Consider the following 23,660-nt stretch of genomic DNA (forward strand, 5'->3'; position numbering starts at 1 on the left):
AAATGCGCGTTTTTGCTGTTTAAACAAAATAGCCTGCCCCCAAAATCATTTACCCTAAATCATTCAAAAACCCAAAATTTCGTCTAAACCAATTGCATAACCACCAAAGGCAAATTCAAAGACCATCAAAGGCTACTCCAAAGGCTCTTAAACTACTTCTAAAGCACCTCCAACAACATCTCAAATCTGTAAGTTTTATAAACTTTCAATTCAGGATTGAAATTGATATTAGGGGTGTTAGAAATTAGTATAGTGTAGTTCATTTAAGTTATTACATGTCACTGGTGTTATTTAGATAGGAAAATTGAGATTTTGGTGCACTTAGGGGAAACTTTTGGGTTTTTTGCAAAAATGATGTCGCAGAGGGGTTTCGGAAGTGCATTTCCGAAAACACCTCCCTCACCAGTTTTGGAAATGTACTTCCGAAATATACCAGAAATATATATATATTTTTATTTTCTTGATTGTTTCTCATTCTTATGGAATTCAACTTTTTCAGGAAAATGGCAGGCAACCCCGCACGACTTGTAGTGCTTTTATTGGCTGATTGGCATCTATGTTTGGCTAAAACATAATAGCAGTAAAACATAATACAACTGTGAATCTTGAAAATATAAAAAGAACAAAATAGGTAAAAGCAAGATGTTTTATGGAATGTCATGACATCAACTCATGACATCGCGCCTGCAGAACTGGAAGGAAGATTCAGTTTGTACTCAACAGATACAGGATATTCAATGCATATTTTGTAAGCCTATGTGGCGCAAATTTAAAGAATAAAAAGAATATTTGAAGCATCAGATCAGAAGATTGAAGATTCAGGAAGAATCAGATCAGAAGATTAAAGATTCAGCAGTTTCTAATTTAGGAGATAAATTAGGAAACTCATGATTAAAAGACCTTATTTTAGCAGAATATTTCTGCATATTTGTAACAACAAGGAGTGCTGCGATTTGTAAGCCCAAGTCCTATTGGGATCAGGTTTTAAATAGGAATCTTTGTAACCTAATTTAATATAGAAAACCTTGTTTAGAAACGATGTAGTCATTAGGGTTTCTATAGGTAGACCACCCAGGTTGTGGGATGGCTGCCATGTCCTTCTCGAAACCTGTAGGTAAGAGAAGTGATTGTCCTCACTCAAAACCTGTAGGTAAGAGTTGAGTATTGTGTTCTTGATCGAAGCTGTGAAGTAAGATCAAGTTATTGTGCATTGTTAATTGTGTAAATAGCTGTTGCAGGGTCGTAGCAGTTAGGTATCACTAGGGAGTGAGCAGAGGTTCTCTTGTCTTGGATGGAGTTTTGAGATAAAGGTTGCATTGGGTAGTGACTAGGTAAACCAGAGGTTGTTTATTTGTAAACCAGAGGTTGTTTACATAAAATAGTACTACTGATAGTGAAATCTTCTTCCTGGCTTGGTAGCCCCCAGAGTAGGTAGTTAGACCAAACTGGGTAAACAATTAACTGTGTTATTTATCTTCTGAATTTTTTGTTCAGTTATGAATGTTATGACATCGTTTATAACATCAGGATCAGAAGTGTTAGTTGTTCCTGAACAGAACCATATAATTGTTTCAATCTAGTTATGTTTACTGAACTTGTGTTATCCCAGGTCTCATTGACTCCGGTTTAGGAGTAATTAATAAATGAGTGATCTTTATATTCTGCCTCTGCTACATTAATAACAGATCATATGTCTTGACATCGTGAATGACATCCGAGTCTGTCATACCAGAATTTTAAATGGTATCAGAGCAGGCATCCTGTCTGTTTCTGGATGAGATCCATGAGGGATATATTCTGGTTGTGGTAAAGGTAGAAGATTGTTTCAAAAAATAATGTTCATATTGTATGGTCGCTTGAAGTGGAGGATGGACCTATATGATTAGACCAACCTGACCTAAGAGCTGTGTAGCTGGAACAAGGAGCACTAAATCCAAAGACTTCATGCGGGAGTGAAGAACTTGAATTTCAGAACTAATTCGACCGAAATCTATGGACAAAGAAGAATCACATCAAAACCTTCATGCGGGAGTGAAGATATTGATAAGGTAACCTCTGTATGTATATGAGTTTTTCAGGTCAAGATTTTGGTTAGGTCTAGTCTGTTGCTTGATGCAGAAGCAAGCATTGTGCAAGGTTGAGCAGGAATCATTCTGTAGTTGTCATGCTTACTACTAACACTTAAAGTAAGCATTGTGTGAATTTTTTTGAGGTATGACTATTTTCCGCTGCATAGTCTCTGAGAAACCCTAGGGTTATGAAGGTTCAACAGAAATATAGCAGAAATTGACAGCTATAATTAAAGTGTCAAAGATACTTGAGGAATCTCTCAAGTCCACTCATAATGACATGATTTATTAGAGCTAATGAATGTCAACTGATCAATGATATTCATAATTATCTGCAAATGTGTACCTTGAAAATTTCAAGGCTGAGTGTTCCTAGAAGGAGGACCAAATGTCATACTAGATGTCAGGACATTAAGAACTAGTATGTAGCTACCAGCTAAAGAACAGATGTTCTGGTGCTAAACTAATGTAGTGTGAGAACATTGGTTTGGAACCTACTCCTGGTCTGGAAGAGGAGACATCTGACTAAGTTAACCAGGACACGATTAACATGGGCATAGTGCTACTAAGAAAACTCATGAAGGTATTCCTTTCTGATCCTTTATGTGAATTTAAGAGCCTTTATCTGGGAGTTTCCTCTGATCAACGAAACCAGATAAGTATTCTTAACCAAAGAACAGTTGTTGGAGTTGAATATTGTGTCTCTATCACAGTGAAATATGGTCAAGAATGTGTACTGCCCTAGTTGTTATCCAGAAAGGGTAGTTTATTTGAAATCAAGGAAGTCAGATGAACCTGACTAAATTAGTGTCATGCTATAACTAAGTCTGTTCCAAAAACCTAACTGAGGGAATCTCCTCTATAGGTACAGACTATGGCATCCACCATCTCAAAATCATAATGAAAGTCTGAAGAAAAGCTTATTGAGATGTTGGTTACTTTATCCCTTGACATGTCTGGATATTGCTGATAATTGGATTATTCTGTTATTACCCCGAGTATTGTCAATTTGACATTAAAGATGTGAACCAATAACCATAAAGGATGATGTCATATCTGATGTTACAACATCATCTCAAGATCTTCAGTTCTTTTGTGTTTATTTGCCGAGAAAAGTATAAATGTGAAGAGGTAATAAGTCGGAATGACCTAGTGTGAGTAGCATATTCTAACTGAAAAGGTGGTAAGTAATTTGACGGGAGACTTAGTACTTATTAGGTTTAGAACCTGGATGCTGGACTGAGAAGAAGTTCTTCTAGCCATGAGTTCTCAATTATCTTCACACATCAAAGAAGAAGGTAAGAGTCTCTGATGTAGCATACTGATTCTGTTAAATATCTTGATGGGAGCTGGATATTTGCAATGTCTGTATAAAACAACTCAAACGTGTATATTGAAGATCAATTTATGGTTATACAATCATAGTTTCTTCTATTTCAAGTTGCAGAGTGTGGCAATCTGAATCTTGTGTAGCAAGCAAACTGGGGTTTCTAAAACTTGGAAACGGTGGCAAATTCCAAAAGAAGGGAACTTCAACGACGAACATCAAAGGTGTCCTAAAGTTGTATATCTTAGGGGGATTAAAAGAGTATGAAGATCAGCAAAGACAATGTTGTTCTACTTCTATCCATTTGCAAAGTCTTTCAAAGACTAATCTTGAAGCAAGAAGAACAAAGTCACACAAAAACCTCAGAACCTTCCCCTTGCGTAACCGACTCCCGTACCTAGTTCTCTGGTCGAAAGACCTTGTTCTTATTCGTTTTAGGTTTGCTGGCGTTCCTTTCCTTTTAGGATAGATATGTTAGTGGCGACTCTGTTGTTCATTTTTCGCGAGCGTGCGACATTCTTCAAAGTCCATCATATAAGAATATGAAGATAGTTTCTATGAAAATGTTAGAGTGTATAAATATGAAGATAGTTTCTGTGAAGATGTTGGAGTGTTGGTTAATTGTTCAACAAGTATAAGAGCAAAATTACATTCTTAATTTTATATATTTTTTCTCTAATATTATTATATTTAGATAAAATTAAACACAACTATAAATTAACAAATTTATTTTATGAAATAAATGTATATGACATTCTTAATTAATAATGAACACATTCCTAATTTTTCTTTTATTTATATAAATCAAATATCTCATATATTTTAATAATAAATATATTTAAATAATGACAAAAAACTCATTATAGACCAGATAGAATAACATATAATTTTTACAAAAATTATTTAAAATAGAATATATTACATGAACTAGAGAAAATATATTCACATAAATACTAAAAATAACAAATATCAAATCAAATATAATTAATATTGACAAAAATGATTAAAATTAAAAAGTATTACTTGAACTGTAGAAAATATATTTTAAGAATTACCAAAAAAAAGTCAACAAAGTTCGAATAAAAAAGTATATAAATTTTTCAAAAATGATTAAAAAATAATATTACATTAACCATAGAATATATATTTATAGAAATACCAAAAAAAACCTAAGACCAAGTAGAAAAATATTAAATTATTACCAAAAATGATTAAATTTTTTTAACATGAACTATATAAAATATATTTAAAGAATAACCAAAAATAAAATAAAAAATACCAATTAAAAGAAATATAACTTTAACAATAATGGTTAAAAATAAAAAAAAATTACATGAATAATCAATAATATGTTTAAAGAATTAACAAAGACCTATTAAAAATTTATATAATTCACACTTCAACTTTCAACTTTCACTTCATTTATCGGAAAAAGAAAAGCTTCAAATTTTGTGTCATTTACTATTCAAATAATGGCTGACAACATGATAGAAGCTAGAGAAGAACTCTTGCTTTCGCCATCATCCTCTGAAACTGCCATTAAGCTGCCACAAGAAACTAGGTACAATGGATGGAGACCTCCCACAAAAGAATGGAAAAAATGGGTCAAAAAGTTACAACCAAAGTTTGAATATTTATGGATTCAAACCGGAATATATCATGCAATCAAAGCTTCTACATATGAAATCAAAAGGGATGATGACTTGATTCTTGAACTTGCTGCTAGATGGTGTTCCAACACAAATACATTTAGTTTCCCATGGGGAGAATCAACAATAACATTGGAAGACACGAAGGTTTGTTTTGGTTACTCACTTGTGGGTTGTTCTGTTTCAATTCCTCTTATGGACAGTGAACAAGTAAAAGTAGAAGAAGAATTAATGGAAGCAAGAAGAATGTTTAATAAGTCTAAAGCTAAAAAAGTAAATCAAAGAGCATGGATGATGTATTTTATGGAGACTGAAAGCAAAGTGGAGCATGAAGCTTTTCTGGTTTATTGGTTATCAAGGTTTGTTCTTCCTGCAGATGCTTATGATACTATTTTGAAAAGTGTAATTCCTACTGCAATACATTTAGCTAATGGAAATAGAATAGCTCTTGCTCCTGCTGTTTTAGCTAGTATTTATAGGGATTTAAATTTACTTAATAGCGTCATTACAAAAAATGCCACAATGACCATGAAGAGTTTACGAGTAACTATTTGGGCTCCTTTTCAATTGATTCAAATATGGGCTTTAGAGAGGTTTTTAGCTCTTAATCCTCGTCCTTATACAATATGGCATGGTTTACCAAAGGTAGCTAGATGGAGTGGAGTTAAAGTATTAAAAAATAAAAACTTGAAAAATGACTTGGATATTGCCGGATTTGTAAATGGTTTTTTGTGGCAACCGTATGAGAATTCACCATCTGTTGAGGTTTATAATGAGAGAGATGTATGTAAATGTTATAATCCTTGGTGGAATCAATCAAAATCTAGCGAGGAAGGAGATAACAAGAGAATGAAGGTTGAGAAACATGAAATGGAATGTTCTAATGAAAGGGGTCATTTTTCAATTCATTAACTATCCAAGAATGACGTTAGTGATTTTGTCATAGATTTGCATTAATGAAGAACTTGTATTGATAATAAAGAGTATTTAAATTTCCTATTAATGTAGTAGCACAGAGTTTAAGTATTGCTTTATGGTATCAAATACTAGTTATTTCTTCTTTAAAGCTGATGTATTTTGAAGGTGAATGAAAGCTGCAGTGGTTTTATTAAATTTAAATTATGTGAATATTCAAAAAAACATTTCTTAAAAGGAAGTGATATATTTATAAATAGATGTATATTCTCTTGTTTGATTTGATTAAAAGGGAGTTAAAAGGAAGTGATATATTTATAAATAGATAAAAATTATATTATTGGATGTACTACAGAACTTAAATTTATTTGCCAAACAATATTAGAAAATATTTTATTTATTTAGTTATTATTAAATTATATATGTTATGAGTTTTTAGTATTTTATAATATGTAATTTATATGCTCTGACTTTTATTGAAACTTTTAAATTAGATAAAAAAAATTTATGTAGTTTTTATCATACTTTTAATTTAAAACTTTGAAAATCATAATGGGAGGAAGGAAGCAATATGCAAACGATTTTCTATCAGAAAAAAATCTCTTCATACAACAATGATGAAACATATGTGCAGAAATATCTGGTTTTCGCTCTAATATGACTTCTCAAGCAGAAGCTAGCGAGTCGGTTGAAGAAAAAATATAATGGAGTTGTTGTTTATTTAAAATCGCCAAACATAAAGAATCAATAACAACTCTTGTATCTTGCAACATAATAGAAAGAAATCTTACGGTTAATGGCTTTGAGCGAGAACATAGATGAAGAGTTAAGATAACTACTCATCAATGTTCAAAGGAATCAAAAACTTCCATCATTATCATTTTCTTAAAATAGATTTTTTATTTTATTTTACATTTGTAGATTGTGAACTACTTTTCTCTGAGTCTATCATACTTTGTGTCACTAGTACAAAAAAAAGTTTAATTTACACCAGTTTTTTATTAAATTTACTCATTTTTTATTAAAAAAAATCAAGTGTATATTCATCGGGTGAGAAATGTCTAACGAATTTACACCTGTTTAAAAACGGGTGTAAATACATGCTATGTTACACCCTTTTTTAATAAAAAATGGGTGTAAATACTTTTTACGTTACACCCTTTTTTAATAAAATACGGTGTAAATACGTTCTAGGTTACACCGTATTTTAATAAAAATCGGGTGTAAATACGTTCTTAATTACACCCTATTTTAATAAAAATCGGGTGTAAATACGGTCTTAGTTAAACCCTATTTTAATAAAAGTCGGATGTAAATACGTTCTTAATTACACCCTATTTTAATAAAAATCGGGTGTAAATACATGTTAATTTACACCCTATTTTAATAAAAATTGGATGTAAATACATGTTAATTTACATGCTTTTTAATAAAAATTGGGCGTAAATACGTTTTTAGTTACACCCTTTTTATATATAATTTATATCCTTTATGAATGAATAAATTTACACTCTATTTTATTATATTATATTTAATACCATTTACACCCTATTTCATTTCATATGCTACATTAAACTCTATTTTAGTTATCACATTTCTTAGTATTTTATGTACTAAGAAGTCATAATATTTCAAATACTATAAATTCATACATAAAATCATATTTCATGTATTAAGTCAAAATATTTTTCATATTTACCAAAAAGTATACAAAATCTGTCCGATCAGTTTCACGGAAGCTACTCAATTCTTATTACGACTACAAATGACTACAATCTGCCTGATACTAAATTCTTATTACGACCACAAATGACTACAATCTGCCCTATCGGTGTCTCGGTTTCTTTATCGTAGAGTAATTATGCAAGAGCCTTTGCAGTTTTCTTGACAGGACCCATTCCTTTCCCACCCCCCATTAGCAAAATCGTCTCACCTCCCATCAGCAAAATCGTCGGTAAGTCAGAATCCATCTTAAGTTCTTCTTTTAGTTGAGCCTACAATAAAAAACTAACTCAATTCCAATGTTCCATCAAAGAGATCAAAATAGAGCTTACATCTTCAATATGCTTAATACCTTGACAAAAACCGCCGGAAGTCCCTCTTGTGAAGAGCAGTAACATCTATTCACCCAAGGATGAAACCTGTAAAAAGTTAACACATTAAATAATTGATTTTAAAGCAAGAAAATTAACAAGCTACAAAGAAGCATGACGTTACCAAGTAGGATGGCAGATACTAAGATCAGTGATAACAGTGACAAAAATAACTTTCTTTTCCAAATTTCCCATAGAGAAATGTTTTTTTTTTAATAAGCCATGATATGCATATATATAAACTGGGAAAATTACACACAGAACTCAAGAGAGCATAATCAACTAACAAATCACCCTACAAAAATTCAAACCCAGCAATATTTAGAGACTAAGAGCAATACTCTAAGGGTGTATGAAACCATTCTTACCAGTTACATAGGACTTTCTTCTTCGAACCGATTCCCAACCACCACCAAGAATACAATTTTATCTTGTGGACAACTTCGTCTACGTCAAGAATACCATTCTTAAAAATAATGTCGTTCCTATGATTCCACATGCACCAACAGGTACCAAGCCAGAATGTTGCAGCTCTGTATACGTTACATGACCCCTGCAACACAAGCATCAAACCAGAAAAATGTGGAGCACAGTCGTTTCGAAGCGGACAACTAATTCCCAACCATTGGTACATCAAATCCCAAACCTTTGTGATCATAGGACAAGAGAGGAATAAGTGGTTCCTCTCCTCCAAATGCATCAAACAGAATACACACACACTCTCAGTGTCCTCCTGCACAATTCCTTTGTCAACCAACAGCTCCCTTGTTGGCAGTCTATTAAGTAACATGCGCCAAGCAAAAAATTTTACTTTAGAAGGAACCCTTGCCTTCCAAATCATCCTTAAGGCCTCCAAGGTGATAACATCCTCCGAATCCGCCTCTTCTACCTTTAACAGTTCCAAATACAAAGAGTTTACCGAGAATATACCTGATCCCCCCTTAGCCCACACCACCGAATCACGCACACCTCTAATGGGAGTGCATCCTACCAAGATCTCCAATAACTCTCTCTTTTCACTCGCAGCAGCATGACTTAGCACTGCCATGCCTGTATTAATCTCCCACCTCCAACAGTCCTCTTCCCAAACACCCATCTCATTAACACAGACATCAACATTATCAATAGATAAAAATAGGTTTGGATACACCTCACACAAGGTTTTATGACCTATCCATCGTCTACTCCAAAAAGGAATTAAAGAACCTTCTCCCAACTTAAAAGATACGCAATTGAAAAAACAATTTACCTCTGCCGAGTCAGCAATCTTCAATAAATCCTTCCACCAAAGTGATTCCTTGCTTCTTCTACCAGGACACTTAATTAGCACAAGTCTCTCCCACAAAGCTCCATATCTAGCTTCCAAGACACCAATCCAATTTGCATCAAAATCATTCAGGAACCTCCATAACCACTTTGCAAGCAACGCTTCATTGAACTTGGCCAAATCCTTGAGACCTAATCCACCATCACTTTGATGCTTACACATCTTACTCCAACTGACCCAACACATTCCTAGCCTATTCGGTTTATGATTCCACAAAAATTTCCTCTGAATTCTGTTAAACTCCTTCAGCACCAAGGATGGAACTTTAAAAAAAGATAAGTAGTACAGCGGGATATTAGTTAGAACCGATTTGATCAAAGTAATCCTTCCACCTATGGATATCAGTCGACCAATCCACGGGGACAGTTTTGCTTTCATGGCAGCCAGGATAGGATTCCAAAAAGAAATACGCCTATGATTACCTCCCACCATAACCCCCAAAAACTTAAACGGGAACTTTCCAATCTTGCACATTAGAAACTGACTAGCTGCCAATATAAACGACTTCTCTAGTCCTATTCCATACAGATTACTCTTCCCCATGTTCACCTTAAGGCCAGAGATCATTTCGAAACCTCGCAGGATTGATTTTATTGCCCACAAATTCCTCCATGATCCTTCACCCACAATAATTGTGTCGTCCGTGAATTGCATCAAGTCATAGGTCACCTCCTCGTTAATCTTGAAACCTGAAAACCCACCTATACTAGTCGATTTTCTCACCAAAGACGCAAAAGCTTCCACCCCATTCAGTAAAGGTCGAACCTGATCTTGGCTTTTGAACCTTGCTTCAAAGTGCTCTCTTGCCACCCTTTTAATACCTTCCACATCCTCCACCAGACCATGTTCGGATAGAACCGCTACCACCTGATTTTTCCTAGTCCTAGCTTTAAGCATAGCATGGAAAAACTTTGAGTTTCTATCTCCTTCTGCCACCCACCTCTGCCTTGCTTTCTGTTTTAAAATACTCTCTTTCAAATTGAGATTATTCCACATAGCCCTATGCACTTCATTCCTTCTATCCAGCAACTCTTGGTTTAGTTGATTGTTTGCAAAACAATCGTCATCTTCTATCTTATCCATTTCATCCACTTCTTCTTCAATTTTCAAATCAACCCAACCAAAAATGTTCTTATTCCACCACCTCAACTTGTCTCTAAGCCTTCTTAATTTCTCCTTGAGAACAAAAGCCCTGCTGCCCTGAATATCAAAATTGTCCCACTGCTCCTTTACGAAACCAAGAAATTCCTTATGTTCAAACCAACAGTTTAACACCTTAAAGGGTTTGGGACCCCAATCAAGCTTGCTAGACTTCAACCATATAGGCCTATGGTCTGAGATATCCCTCTTACCACACTCTTGAGCCACCACATTCCACAAATCAATTACACCAGCAGATAACAGAATTCTGTCGAGCCTGCTCCTGGTTTTGCCATTTGCACTAATCCAAGTAAACTTATTCTTTATCAAAGGAATATCCACCACCTCCATAAAGTCCATAAACTTCCCCAAATCTTCCATTTCCCTAGGATTTCTCTCACTCTTCCCTGAACTTTCCTCCTTGTTCTTCACAGAGTTGAAGTCTCCCCCAATAATCCACTCCCCTGCTGGCAGTTTCTGTTTCCAATCCAGTAGGCATTTCCACAACATCCTCTTTTCTTCAAGGCAACAAGACGAGTAGATGTTAATAAAATACATATTCTTACCTTGCCACTCCGCATTCAGACCCAGAAAACCTTTCTCTTTAAAGCTGAAAACCGGATTGATCACGTCCTTCTTCCAAATTGTTACCATCCCCCCAGATCTTCCTTCAGAATCTGATACCGACCAGTCACAATCTCCAGATCCCCAGAAGCTAGCAGCTAATGAATTCTCCATCTTTGTTAATTTTGTTTCTTGAATAAAGCATAAATCCACCTTCTCCTTAGATAAAATGTGCCCAATGCGCCTCCTTTTAATGGAGTTGCCGCCCCCTCTAATATTGAAGGTTCCAATATTCATGGTACCAGTTCTGATAGCGCCTTGCTCCTACTTTTCTTCTTCCGTTCCCTGTCTTCCAAATCGCGGACAATCCCTTCGAAAACTTCATCGTCTTCTTCTCCTTCTATTCCCATTTCTTTAATTGATTTCTATACTAACGACGGGACCTTCTCCTCCATCCTCAAAACTCTTCTATTACCTTGAATTACCTCAGAATCAGTTACAGAATCAGCTCCATGGCTAGAGTCAAAAGAATTTCCAGACTTAGAAATTGAAAACGAATTAGACACATGAGAAACATGATAATCTTCAAGAGGGAGGGATGGAATAGGGTTTCTGAAAGATTGGGCCAATGCTGAAAAATACGAAGGCACACACGGAATTTTGACACTCTCGTAGATTTCTCCAATCCCTTTTTTCCTTCTAAATTTCGGTCCTTGGGCTTTGCCTCCCGGCCCAATAGCTTCTTCTAAAGGAAGAACAATTTCTAAATGGGACGAAGACGCCTCAATATCCACCACTTTAGTCAGTAGAGGCCCACCTACGGAAGTGTTGCTTCAAGGGATGAACACTACTTATAATATCTTTGTATTCCATCAACCCTGCCTCCACCTCTCTGAAAATGAGACAGTACAGTTTCAATCAGAAAACTTCATTGGAAATCTGAAAGTTATCTCCAATTTGTTGGTATAATTTTAATCCTCCATGTTGTTGAAAACAACTCAAAATATTTCACTAAGTTACACAATGATGTTTGGTTTTGCAAGCGACATTGATAGATGAAAAAGTTAAAGCTTTAACAATCTTAATCCTACATAACCCCACACTAATTTTTTACCTTTACCTTGTCCGTCTCCCGTTGTAATGTCAATACCTGAAGGGTTGTCTTGATCCGCACCAAATTCAATTTGCTTCGTTCACATTTGCTTGTTACATTAATCACCATGCTCTGCCACGGATTGAATTTGGTCGAGGAAGAGATTGAAAAGAACGTTAGATAAGCACTTTTAAGAGGAGCAAGAATCGCTTTTCCGTTTTCACGTTTGTTGAAGTTGCGCGTTGTTGGTAACTTATTATTATTATTCTCTGTTTCTTTTCCATATTATGTGTTAAGTTTCATAATAAATGATTAGTAGGAAACTTATGATAAGAGATAACTATACTTCATATCTATTATAACAATACATGTTATACAATAAGGGTTTCAATGAAATAGATTAATATTTTGAGTTATAAAATTAAATAATTTTTTTAGTCCATTTAAATTTACACCCATATTAAATTTAACGGGAGTATTTGAGATCTGAGTACAATAATATTTTTAATTTACACCCGTTTTTAAAAAATAGGGTGTAAATTATCACGTGCTTATACTTAAAATGATATTTTATTTACAAAATTGCTATCGAATTTCTTATTTACACCCATTTTTAATATATTGGGTGTAAATGTTAAAATTATCTATTTTTCCACTAGTGTGTTTTATTTGGACTTGTTTATTTAATATATTTACTTTGCTTAAAAAGAAAAAGAAATATTGAACCATTTGTATTTTTGTTTTTGATTCAAATTCAATACATTGTGTGAATGATGTTATGTTTAATTTGTGAGTTTAAATTTGTGCTTGTGTTAGCGACATTGAATGTGCCAAGTGGTAACGATGTTGAATGTTGGTTTTCGAATGAGATGAGTGAAGGTATTGAATTTGAAGTGTGGAAGGATGAGTTAATGAACGAAGGGGATGAAACCTTGGAATTTCAATTTATTATTATGTAGGTTGTTTTTTAATTTTAACTAATTGATTCACCTTGGAATTTTCAATTCATTATTTTGTTTTCAATTGTTAACTTTAGATGATAGTTTCTTTTCACTTTTTTTTCCTCTTTTTCATTTTGTTATTTACAGGGAGGAAGTATATTTAATTTTGTTAACTTTAGATGATAGTCCCTTTGGTTTCTTCTTTTTCATGGTCTTGTATGGAGTTATTAGTGTAAGTTTGTTAACAATATGTAAGAGAATTTCACATTAAACTTAGGAATATTTCAAGACATAAATATTCACATTCATAAATTATTGTGTTCAATAAAATGATAGGATTAAAAATTGCATTGCTCTTTCTAATTTCCTTCTTCTGCAACAACAATGTCTTTATGAGCGTTTGACGGTTAATTAGTTCATTCTCCAGAATCAGATAAACTCCTTTGTTTTCTAACGCGTTTTCTTCAAATACTTATACAAATTCAGCCACGATGTCGTTTTCTAACAGCCACATAGGATTACATAATATTCACATAGAATATTTTGTATCTGTTGAATACAAACTGAATCTTTCTTCCAGTTCTGCAGGCGCGATGTCATGAGTTGATGTCATGACATTCCATGTAACATCTTTCTTGTACCTGTTTTGTTCATTTTACACTTGCAAGATTCACAGTTGTATTATGTTTTATTGCCATTATGTTTTAGCCAAACATAGATGTCAGTCAGGCAATAAAAGCACTAACAATCTCCCCCTTTGGCATATTTTGGCTAAAACTAAACATTCATTAAAAGTGAAGCAAAACATAAATACTTCAAGACACCAAGGAAGAACAGAATTTACATTCTCAGAATTGGGTTGTTTACCTTCTGTTCTTCAAGACTTGAACCACATCATAACATCTTCAGTCTGCTATAAACTCCTTTGTTTCTTTTTACAGTAGCAAAATCAGAAGATGATATTCTCTCCCCCTTTTTAGACATAATATGACAAAGACTAGACCGATGTCATAATATGCACTGGAACACCTTCATGCAACACTGATGTTCACGAGGAAGATGATGTGAGAAGACCTTTGTCTTGGAGGACCAATGGTGGCATAAGGGACCCCTTACTTAGTCTTGTACCAGAAACCGAATCCTAGCTTAGACCTCGAGAGAGGACTTGAGTGAAAACTATCCACCAGTCCTAGTAACTCAGAACACAAATCACAATTGTGTTCATAACTCAGATCACAAATCACAACGAAAATGATTCCTATACTGAAGGTTGTATATAGTGGAACATCTTTGTAGTTATTGCAGAAAAACCCATGGTAGAGACCATCAACATCCCCAGCTCGTGTTTTTATTTTTCTGAGGAGGTTTTGGTATAGTAACCCATCACAATACCAAACCCAGACTCGACTCACAAGAACGTACACAAATGAAATTTTGAGAGAGTATGATTTCTGCAATTCACGGAGATGCTATTATATACCCAATGGAGATTATAGGAAATAAGGATGGTCTTTGGTCTTGTTAAATGGTCAAACGATTAATTAGGAAACAGTTCCAAAAGCAATTACTCTTTCCAAAGCAGTTTTTGACTGTTTTTCTGATAGGAGTTATCTTGAATTACCAGTGGATGCATAGTCATTGATTGTATTTTACACCGACCGCTGATGTGTAGATATACTTCAATTCAGATTTCCTTGTTTGACTTTGAAGATTCAATGTCTTTTAACATGTCATGACATTATGTTAGACATTGTCTCTTTTCTTTCCTTCAAGTACATAGCTCTAGAATTCGTAAAAGATTAAGACTGAGCATCATTTGGATCAATTAACAAACTCCCTACTTACTCACTCGTCATAGACATAGACTTCTGTTGTACTGAACACCTTGAGACTGTTAGATACATCTACCTCATTAGTGTTGAAAAGGAATCGTGGTTACTAGTTGCACATGGTTATCTTGAACCATTCACAAATAACTGACAAAAGAATCACATTTTCTTCATGATGTAAAAGTATTTTTAACCAAGAATTTTTCTTGACAAAAGAAGTTACCCCCCCTATCTGAGATAGTCTGAGCTTCCCCAACGGATTAAGCTTGAAACGATGAATGGAAAATATAATACGCATCTTCATATCTTCAAGAGCCGCACCCTATATTCAACAATCTTGTTGAACACACTCACTATAGCAAATTTGTTCTTCACAATAAATACTTACACCAGAAGTAGAATGTCATAACATTGTGTCTGATATTTGAACTACCAGTATTCTCCACAAGTTTCATCCCCTTTTTTTAATAGACCCTTGCCTAAGAACTTATCTCTTTTAAAAACGATCAACATCTGACCTCTTGATACTAGAAGCACACACAGAGAGGTTTCCACAATCTCAACAAACAGAACTGCCACTCCTTGAATTTTGTTGAGCATAACCTTACCATGTTTGAATCAGATCATGGTCTGCTTAAGACACTTTGAAATCCTTCTTGATAAGGTGTTTTTCAATCTCACACATTGATTAACATACTCCTTGAACAAAAGAGATTCTTCTTTATCCTTAGCTGTGTTGATCAGATCATAGAACTTTTGTCTTCATAATCATCTTCACTAAGTAAAGTCTTCATCATGAAAGTAATTATGTATTTCCATAACACATTACTAACATCCATATCAGAACCTGCCCATTCTAATCCACATTATGCCTGAACTGCCACTTTAGACAATAATGTTGCTTTTTCAAACTCCTAATGTATATTCCTAGTCCTTCTTCTAGGAAATACGTACCTTGTGATGTTATTACCACTTAAGACACAAGTTCATCTTGTAGCGGGGAAAATCTAATATCGAAGCCATGGGATTGACTCGAATCAATATATCGTTTGAAATCGCCACCGCGCTTTATTTTTTCAAAGGAAAAGGGAAAAGAACGAAAAACCCAAAGTTTTGTTTTTAAAACAAGAAAGAGAACTCAGGTTCGGGTGTTGATTATATGAGGGGAAGGTTTTAAGCACCCCTCATATCTGTGGTATTCCACAGGAACCTTTTTGAAAATCTGTGTCGTGTGTGCTAAAAAGGGTTTATTTTATTTTAAAATAAGCTCGGCAAAGCGTGAAGCTTTGTGCCTACATACCTCCTCGGTGCAATGGAGAAGTCAGAGCTAATGTCACTAGTACAAAAATGTTAATTTACACCCGTTTTTTATTAAATTTACACCCATTATTTTTAATAAAAATCGGGTGTATATCCACCGGGTGAGAAATGTCTAACGAATTTACACCCGTTTAAAACGAGTGTAAATCAGGTGTAAATACGTTCTTAATTACTCCCCATTTTAACAAAAATCGGGTGTAATTGGGCATAAATACGTTCTTAATTACTCCCCATTTTAACAAAAATCGGGTGTAATTGGGCATAATTACGTTTTTAATTACACCCTATTTTAATAAAAATCGGGTGTAATTGGGCGTAATTACGTTTTTAATTACACCCTATTTTAATAAAAATCAGGTGTAATTGAGCGTAATTACGTTTTTAATTACACTCTATTTTAATAAAAATCGGGTGTAGATACGTTCTTAATTACACCCTATTTTAATAAAAATCGGGTGTAATTACATTTTTAATTACACCCAGTTTTAAAAAAAAATCGGGTGTAAATACGTTCTTAATTACACCCCATTTTTATAAAAATCGGGTATAGATATGTTCATAATTACACCCTATTTAAATCTATTTACACCCTATTTCATATACACCATTTAGTTATATTTTATTTTCAGTCATAATATTGCAAATACTATAAAATCATACACATAAAAATCATATTTTAACTAAGTCAAAATATTTTTAATATTAACCAAAAAGTATACAAAATCATGTCGAGTCATAATATTTCAAGTATTATAAAATCATTCATATAAAAATTATATTTTAACTAAATCATAACACTTTCTTCATATATAATTTTACGCCATGCTTGACGGTTAAGCTTCGGTGTTCTCTAGTCCAATTGAATCCAACCGCTTTCCACATGTAGCATTGGATTCATCCATGGCCAAAATACCACGCTCTGGAGAAGCAATTGTTATCTGTATGAAAAAAAACAAGACACAAGAAATTATTAAAAATATTGAATCTCATTGGAATTAGAAGCCCACCCTTTAAGTATGAACTTAATTAAAAATATTCACACTAGATATGGTTGTAAAGTCTTGCATACAATTGTCTTTTTATTTCAAACTTGATTTTATTTTAAAATTAAAATTAATATTGAGTTTTATTTTTATATAAACACATGTCCATGAGTTGAAAATTTTGCTACACTAGTATATAAAATAAAAGAATAAAATGAGAATCATGAGAAGATACAAAAACATGAATCTAGAACAAGGTTAGAAAGCATGATATCAGGAAAATTTTCATATCCTTACAAGACGGTACGTGATAGTTTGCTAGAAAAGTTGCACATCCTGCAGAGAATACATGAGCCTGGAAAATCACCAACCACATAGAGAAATTTAGATGGAGAATGTTTCATCCAATAAAGCATAAAAAAAACTTTTAAAAAGAATGTTTTAATATTAAGATACTTAGATGGAGCCCTTCCAAAAAGCAGTGCTGCCTGTGCATAAGCCTAATACCGAAAACTGAAATCAATTGAAGCATGGGAAGCCATGTGTCTCAAGGTCAAAAATTAGATAGGATGAAATTCAATAGTAGGATACTATGTTTGAAGAAATTAGATAGGATGAAATATTACCAGAGCGGTATATTCAATTGAAGCATGACGAGTACTGACTCAGATGATCTACCTCCATCTGAAAGGCTCATGTGTTCGAAGTTTGTCCATCGCCAACAGCTCCAAACTCTGTCACTGAGGCACTGTAAGCTCTACAGCTCACAACACAGTACTCAACATAGTGCTCCTCAGCCGGTGTTTTTCGGCTCTCAACTACATTCAAGCTTAGGAAAGCAACCAATAGAGAAAGTAACAACAATAACACACCCATAGGAAAGAAAGATGAGAAATCAACAATGTTGAGCTATAGATACATGTATATATTTGGTAGTGATTATTAAGCATTATATTTTGCACTTCCTCACTCCACCCACCCAACCACAAATTATATTGCTTATTCTGTCATGTGATAACATTAACAGGAATGTGATAAAGTTGCATTTAATTGATTAAGATTAAGCAGAATTTACTGGACCAAACTATTGCATTTTGGTTGGAATTTGTTAAGTTGGTTTAGTCTTGACATGCATCTAGTGCTTAAAAGTATATGAACCTTTCCATTCCAGCATATGCATATCTTTTTTAAATTCATTTCCCTTTTGGTGGAGCATGGTCATAATTGATACTCCACTTTCAATTAACCATATATGTTAATTCGGAATATGAGTTCAAATGGATAGCTTAGCTAGTATGGCTCATAAAATTGCCACAAAGGCTGAACTTTTTCAGTTACAAAGAACCATAAATATTTCTTGAATTGTCTCATTCCCAGTATTCCCTTTATGAAAGAAACAAGTTTTACATCAACATAGACATTTGAGTATTATGAGGAGAACATGACAAAAACTAAAAATAACTAGAGACATAAGAGTAAAAATAACTAGAGACATAAGAGTAAAAATAACTAGAGACATAAGAGTAAAAATACCTAGTAGTATTTGAACTGATACTAGTGAAGTATATATAAATATATTTATACTCACAAATATCTCAAAAAATCAATATATCAAAAGTAACCTTTTCTTTTTGAACTCTATACATCATTTATGCAGTGACTGTCCTAATTAGCCAAACTTTCTAGCTACCTATTCTAATGAACCAGATCTAAAGAATTTAGTGGTGTGAAAGAATTTCCAGAAGAGTCATCCTAACATCAATTAAACATTTATACAAAGCTTTTACTATTTCCTCAATATCCTGAACTATATCCTCCAATTCCTTGCACTATATCCTCAATATCACTTATTTATTTGTCAAACTTCATTTAATAAAGTCATTATCCTTTGTGCTATATAACAGGAGGTTTATTAAAAAGTGACCTTTCAGAATAACATATAAATTACTTGTAGTACATAAGAAGTACATGTTGTAAGGATTGTATGAAGCCAACTGTTAATTGGCAAGACAAAGTCAAAGCTTTTTTTTTTTACAAAGTCAAAGCTTAGTCCTCATTTTTCCAGCTAATGAACAAATACTTTTAAATGAAATAATCTTAGTCATTACACAGCCAAAATTGATGAAGTAAATAAACAAAAGAATTAAGAGAATCCAAATACTCAACTTGATATGAAAAAAATCATTGTTTAGCTGTAACTGATTTGTCAGATTTAGCTTAGAATTTAAATATAAAAAATGATGGGTTTTGATATATTCTATTGCAAATAAACCTCTTTTGTAGTATTTCTTCCAGAAACAGCCTAAGTTTGCTCACACCTATATTTGTCTTTCTTGATAAAGAAAAATAGACTAACATATTCAATGACTTTTCATCACTCATACTATATTGCTCTTTTTATAAAGCTAGCTTGGAATGAAAACTACAATACCATCTCATATAGACACAAAATGAAAGAAAAACTCTATCAAGAATGAAATCCAGTAATAATAGTGATAAACAACATAGTAGAATGCACCTTTAGAGACATTTAGTGATATTATCATCTCAGTCATTTGAGATTAAAAGACCTGCATTTTCTATGAATAGAAAACAAAATAAATCACTTTCATTTCTACTAGTGTTTGCTTGCTCTTAGTAAATAATATGAACAGAATAATTTCATTCTTACACAGACACGGACGATACGGTAATTGTTCCAAACAATCCTGATAACAAAATGCCAACTCCCTAACAAACATAAATAAGATGCATGAGGAATTATACTTAAAATTGAAAGTTCTACTTGATAGCTTGGTTAAAAATCAACATTTATATCAAATCAATTATGAAATTTTACCATTATTACAATTATCATTTATAAAAGCAAGATTTAGTTGTGTCTGTACCTGCCAACCGATACCTCGACTAAGAATAGAAGGCGGTAATGGTGTTGCACTTGCATGCCTATATACGGCAATGAAAGCTCCGGTAGACTGTGAACCGCAAGAAGCACGTGAGTATATAACTTAATTTTACTTCAACATAAGTAAGCTTCATTGCACTGATAAAATACCCCATAGTTCCGGAAAATAATAATAACGGAATGTACAATTTAAGAATAATTTCTTCAAGAATAACAATTAAACAGAAACCAAATCTTACACCAATTAAAAAAGAGAATATCTTAAAAAAGAAGTCACCTCTACAAGAGCAACAAAAGATGCCATCATCATGGCAAACGCTTCGCCTGCATCAAATGTATTAACAGATAAGTGGTAGACACTAAGTAACAGGCATGGTTTTGCAGCTGAGTTAACGGTCAATCGGATGAACATTCTAAATCCGATAATGCAGTTAAGATACAGTTTGATTTCGGACAGTGGAAGGTTAGTAAATACAATGTAGGTGGCACACTTTTACCTATATCTCCAAAAGCTTTTGTGGCTCAAAACTTAAGAATCCTTCTGAATACTGAAAACTCTATCCTTTGAAGCTTTACTGTGTTGCCTATAGGAGCCGCCTGTGTTATTTACATCCAAACCGAACTCGTGTATACCATCAGTTTCACATCATTCCATATCAGAAATCAGAATCAGATACTTGTAAAGCATCTTCCATGTTTTTCTCAAATGCAGTTTCCTCTTGTCGTTCAAGCGGACCTTGAGGAGTTCCAAAAAGAGTGGAGAATATCTTCTCATGGCATTCATCACAGAAAAAGTAATAGGAGAAGTGACCCTCATTAGGAAGCTTGTGAGTTACAGCTTCTGGTAACACCCTTTCTATGTATTCCATCATTGATGGCGGGACCACCCTATCGTCCAATCCCTGATTGAGAATTCAAAAGGGAAATGTAAGATTCCTAAATGGCATTGAGTTGAACTCCAGTTCAAAAAAATAAGTCGGAAATACTCAAAGAACATGTTCAAACCTGCCATATGTGTATACGGCCGAGATATCCTGCGGGTTCAAATTCTGTCTGACCGTACATGGACTTCAACCAAAGAAGCAAGCTTCCTGTTCGACACTTCTTATGCACACGAAGTTCTTCGATGTCGAAATCCCATTTAGATACCTGCAGTACAGCTTCCTCTATAAATGGTTTCATGTTTCCCTGGCGAACTGACTCCTCTAAATCCCTCTGCCAAAACTCTTGGAATGCAGGTTCGTCGACAAGAATTTCATCCTGAACAACATATATGAATTAGATTGTCAACAGATCATAACAGCCCTAAATGGCTATTGGCAATAAAGAAAACATTCGCACACGTTGTATCCCTTTCAACATTATTCAATTTCAAGGTTGTCGCAGCTCACCTTCTTTCCTAGTGAAAGTGAAAATTGCTTGTCAACGCGGTCATGCTTTTCCGGCAAGAAACTTTTCCGATAGAAAAAAGAGAGAAGCTTTGGAAATCTATAAGCCAAGGAATACATATATTTTCTCCTTGGAAGCCACTTCTCCCAAGTTCTTTTCATCTCATCTTTAGTCATGTGTGACTCATATGGATTAACCATAGGGGCTAACATTGCAGCACCTGTAATTTCATGTAATATACAAGTCATCAACAGTGGGTACACAAACAACTAGAAATTATTACATTGGTATAACCACAATTGACATTTTCTTCACATTAGCTTACATGAATCGAGATAGAGCCACATTAGCTGATGAATTGAAATTTCGGTTGGGATGCGGATCACTCTCCCCAAAACCAGGAAGATCATAAGTGACCAAGCGAACACCATACCCTTCAAGCAACAATGGTTTAACCCCAGGAATACCTACCATTAGCCAAATTATAAAAGGCAAAAGAAAAATTATTTGCAGGGGAAGATAAGTGGTAGACACTAAGTAACAGGCATCAAATGTTTTGTGCAGTCAGCAAGGCCCGCAAAGAAAGCTCAATAACAAGCGCCGAAAGGGAAGTCACACCGAACAGGTGAACCCTCACTTCCCCAAGAACAAGTGATCACACCCTCCATCATATCTCTCACCGTTGATATCTAATCGAACGGTCATCCGCAAAACTCAAAAGGCGTCGGATTACACGAGGACGGTTCTAATGCCCATACTATATAAAGATCGTAGCACGCCGTTTCAGGTATTCAATTCATTCCTAATTGCATATTACCTCTCGCTCAATAACTAACTTGAGGGTTGGAGTGTTAACCTAGCAGGTCTACCCCTCGCCGCCGTACCGAAAGTTTGACCCACCGTACCAAGACCTCATTTCAATACTTCATCACACACTTCTTCCAAACAGAATAATTTCAATGAAAGTAAGTGTACAATTGGTTTAGATTGAAGTGACAGTGCAGATGGTTTAAATCCAATCTGTAACCCAAACAAAATATGCTTAAAGAAGTGAATGAACATGAATGAAGTTGTTGAAATGTTCTTGATGCAGTGGCATATGTGAATTTAATTCATTATTTACATTACAATCAAACAATGCATATGGTTTAAATCCAATCTGTAACCCAAACACAAGATAACATTCACATACCATGGCTTCGAGATATCGAAGTCGTTCCCTGCACATTTCCTCTCTAGCCTGCAAATCAAACAGCACATTTCAGTACCCACCAAACTTTTATTCAATTTATTGGACATTTAACAAAATGGGTCGAGTTTTTAATGATAAAATGAAGCACCCATTTTCCAATTATGTGAGGAAATTCAACAAACACATAGAGAGCATTGAGAGAGTATTACGAGTTGTAGATCGTTGTAGAGAGGCTTGGAGATGAGAGATCCATCGGGAGCCAAGCAGTGGCGCTCTAGCTGATCGACGACATGTGCTACATCGGCGGGGAGGTCTTGGCTGTGCAAACCCTTAACCATTGATCGAAACGGTGTCGTTTTTTGTTACACGATGGTGGTTGGTGGCTCCGAGTCGAAGATGAAGAGAATCAGACGGTGGTGGCGGTTCGGGTTGTGACGAGGTGATGGAATCAGAGGGTGGTGGTGTTTCGGGTTGGGAAGAATGATTCATGGTGGATGTGGAATTGAGGTTTGAAACATATGGAGTTGACACGGTGAAAATTAAGAGCATAAAAATGGTGATTAGGGTTCAATGAAACGAGGAAGAGAAATATAAATATTAACTTTTACTATTTTACAGAAATTAAATTTATTTTACTTTTCCTATTTACGCCCATTATTGAAAAAAAATAGGAGTAATAAACACTTGATTATAATTTTTTTTTTTTAATTTACACCCATTTTTTAAAAATAGGGTGTCCATGATTACTTGTTAATACTAAAAATGAGACTTTATTTACAAATTTGCCATCTTATGTCTTATTTACACCCGTTTTTAGTATAATGGGTGTAAATTTATAAATTGTATTGTCATTTTTGCACTAGTGTGTAGTTCCGCTTAAAGGGAAAAACGTTTTAAAAACGAATAAACACTTTATCGTCGTTG

At 34.3% G+C, this 23,660-nt stretch overlaps 2 protein-coding genes across 2 annotated transcripts; one reads left to right on the plus strand and one right to left on the minus strand.

Moving 5' to 3' along the window:
• Window positions 1-4,868: 4,868 nt before the first annotated feature.
• On the plus strand, window positions 4,869-5,957 carry LOC131658977 (protein MAIN-LIKE 2-like). Its single transcript, XM_058928223.1, has one exon. The coding sequence runs from the start codon at window positions 4,869-4,871 to the stop codon at window positions 5,955-5,957; it is 1,089 nt and encodes a 362-aa protein (XP_058784206.1).
• A 13,943-nt stretch (window positions 5,958-19,900) lies between these two features.
• LOC131658978 (uncharacterized) lies at window positions 19,901-23,074 on the minus strand. Its single transcript, XM_058928224.1, has 8 exons — window positions 22,946-23,074; window positions 22,737-22,779; window positions 21,547-21,764; window positions 21,161-21,415; window positions 20,653-21,057; window positions 20,433-20,479; window positions 20,139-20,225; window positions 19,901-19,980 (listed from the first exon to the last, which is right to left on the minus strand). The coding sequence occupies exons 1-5, from the start codon at window positions 23,072-23,074 to the stop codon at window positions 20,812-20,814; spliced, it is 891 nt and encodes a 296-aa protein (XP_058784207.1). The 3' UTR covers window positions 19,901-19,980; window positions 20,139-20,225; window positions 20,433-20,479; window positions 20,653-20,811.
• Between the last annotated feature and the right edge of the window lie 586 nt (window positions 23,075-23,660).

The sequence above is a fragment of the Vicia villosa genome, linkage group LG3 (assembly GCF_029867415.1).
Source record: "Vicia villosa cultivar HV-30 ecotype Madison, WI linkage group LG3, Vvil1.0, whole genome shotgun sequence".
NCBI classification, from domain to species: Eukaryota; Viridiplantae; Streptophyta; class Magnoliopsida; order Fabales; family Fabaceae; genus Vicia; species Vicia villosa.